At 36.5% G+C, this 2411-nt stretch overlaps 1 protein-coding gene across 1 annotated transcript; it reads left to right on the top strand.

Moving 5' to 3' along the window:
• Window positions 1–1742: 1742 nt before the first annotated feature.
• On the top strand, window positions 1743–2309 carry Phum_PHUM211590 (uncharacterized protein; the record flags this gene model as incomplete). Its single annotated transcript, XM_002425565.1, has 2 exons — window positions 1743–2182; window positions 2294–2309. The coding sequence occupies 2 exons, from the start codon at window positions 1743–1745 to the stop codon at window positions 2307–2309; spliced, it is 456 nt and encodes a 151-aa protein (XP_002425610.1).
• Between the last annotated feature and the right edge of the window lie 102 nt (window positions 2310–2411).

The following is a 2411-nucleotide window of genomic DNA, read 5'->3' on the forward strand; positions in this document are numbered from 1 at the left end:
GGTTGGTTGTGTGTACGTTTCACAATTTTCAAAAGAAGAAACTTAAATTTTCCAAAATGGCAAATGGTTTTATGTGCCATCAAATACTAAAGATAATGACCCAACATGTCTTCGTTTAAACTTTGCCTCGTCGTAGGGGGTCGTAAAATTAAAATGAGAGAAAAGGATCGTTATCAACCATAACCTTTCTCTCTCTCTTTCTCATTTATCTATTTATTTTCCGTGTATGGTTTAACGTTATTATAAAACTTTGTCACTTTTCTGTGACGTAATTACACACCGTAAAAAGTTTAAACCTTTTTTTTTTTTTTTTTTTTTACGTTTGAAAAAACAAAACCGATGGAAGAGAGAAGGAAAAAAATAATTATAATTAGTGAAATTTATTATTTAATTTTTTAATACGGAATCATTTCTCGAAAACATTTTATCTAACGTATGAACCCTAACAAAACTCTGGAAACAACCGAGATAAACTCGTGAACGTTTTTGAATATTAAAAAGAATTATTTTTGTTGAGTGATACGTTACGGTTAAAGATTAAGTAATCTTATAAAAAACGTTTATTACATAAAAACAAATGGAAAATGGAAAATGGAGTCATTCAGATGTTCGTTTTGTAGCCTCGAAGTGAAGAAGTACGTATTTTTCAAACACATCGAAAAGAATCGAAATCATTCATTTATTACATCAACCTTTCGAAATTATTGTAATGACAAATTACATTGTCAACTGTTAAAAATTATGTAGTAGAGTTAAGAGAGAGAGAGAGAGAGAGATAGAAAATGGTTAGGATGTTGAATTTTTATAAAGGCGAAGGTGGAAAAGTCGTAGGAAAAAGGAAGCGCCGTGCATGGAAAAGGGGAGAAGATAAAAGGAGTGGAAAAGCGGGAAATTTTTAGTTGAAAATCGGTCCGTTCGGGCGCTGACGAAGTGGAGCCGCTCAGAGCGTGGGCGATTCGCGCGGAGGAGGCTGCTCTGGGACGCAGGACGAAACAACAGAGACGCTCCAGAACAGCTACGAAAATGGACGGCGAGACGAACGGTTCTTGCCACAATTTAGCCGCTGAGGGCGGCCGGAATATAGTCGTAGTATAGTGTAGTCCACACAACATCTTTGCCACGGTTCCAACCGAACAACTAATTGACTGAAAATTATTTTTTTTCCAATTTTTTTTTTTTGGTTTTTTTTTTTTTTCCGGGGGGTCGACATAAAATAACTACGGTCACTACCTTGCAACCGTGTCGGTTAGACATTCGGGTCGCGATATGAACTAAACGGAATGATAATTTTCTTTTAAGTGAATAAATAATATCAAAATTAGCCTCGTTATTCATACGTTCATCGGAGAAGGAAATACTAAGTTTTTTTTTTGAACGGAGCTCACCACTCCTTCCGTCCACCCCCTTTAGAAAAGCAGTGAAGTGGCAGAGTGAAAATTGGCAAGGAAAATTAGTAGTGTATTAGGATAGTAGATTAAAAAAAAAAAAAAAAAACGGTCTTACACCATCACTCATACTACACCGCAAAGAAGTTTATCTGATGCCGAAAGGCTGCTTCAGAGCCTCATCCTTCATTGTATTTTTAAACCTGACGACCTTTAAAATCGGAAATAAATAAAACAAGTAGAGAGAGAGAGAGAGAAAAAGGAAAAAGAAAACCAAAGAGTTCCAACGCTCTTATTTTCTCTCCTTTTTCACGCGAGACTCCCGTTTCCGGTTTTGACGTTAATCTTTTATTAAAAATGGCTTCGAATACTAACATACTACTAATTCTCACATTGGCATTTTACGTGAGTAACGGATCATTACTCTTATCATCTTCAATGAGGCCGAATCAACCACTTCAGGGTCACCACCACCTTGAAGAACACCAGTACCGACAATCTCGAATTTCTAAACGACAGCATTTTTTCGATGAAAACGAAGCCGAAAGGTGGCTTTTATACGGTAAAGAAGGCTACAACAGTCGAGAGAGTTTGTCTCCTTTCGGGAGTAAACGTCATCAGTGGTATGACAAAGCAGGGAATCGACCCCCTTGGAGGAAAAGAAATCATCAAAACGAAGAGGAGTCTGATGGAAAGTTGCAAAAAGCATCGGATGTTTTATCTAAAAATTTAGCGTCGCAACACATGCTTCGAACGCCAAGAAATCACAGGACGTATGACGTACCGCAAATCGGTGAGTGATTTTTTCATTTATTTACTTTTTTTTTTCATTTCCATGTTCGTGACGGATTTTTCCGACGTCAGAGTTACCCCTAACTCATGAAATTCTAAAAAAAAAAACTTTTAAGAAGGGATTTTATTTGATGTCGAAAGATTTTCCTCCTAAAAATATATATATATAATATGATATTTTGCCTCCCTGACAAACTGACAAACTCGACAGTCACGTCAGATAAAATTTGAGTG

This window comes from Pediculus humanus, genomic scaffold (assembly GCF_000006295.1).
Source record: "Pediculus humanus corporis 1103172107561 genomic scaffold, whole genome shotgun sequence".
Taxonomy (NCBI): domain Eukaryota; kingdom Metazoa; phylum Arthropoda; class Insecta; order Psocodea; family Pediculidae; genus Pediculus; species Pediculus humanus.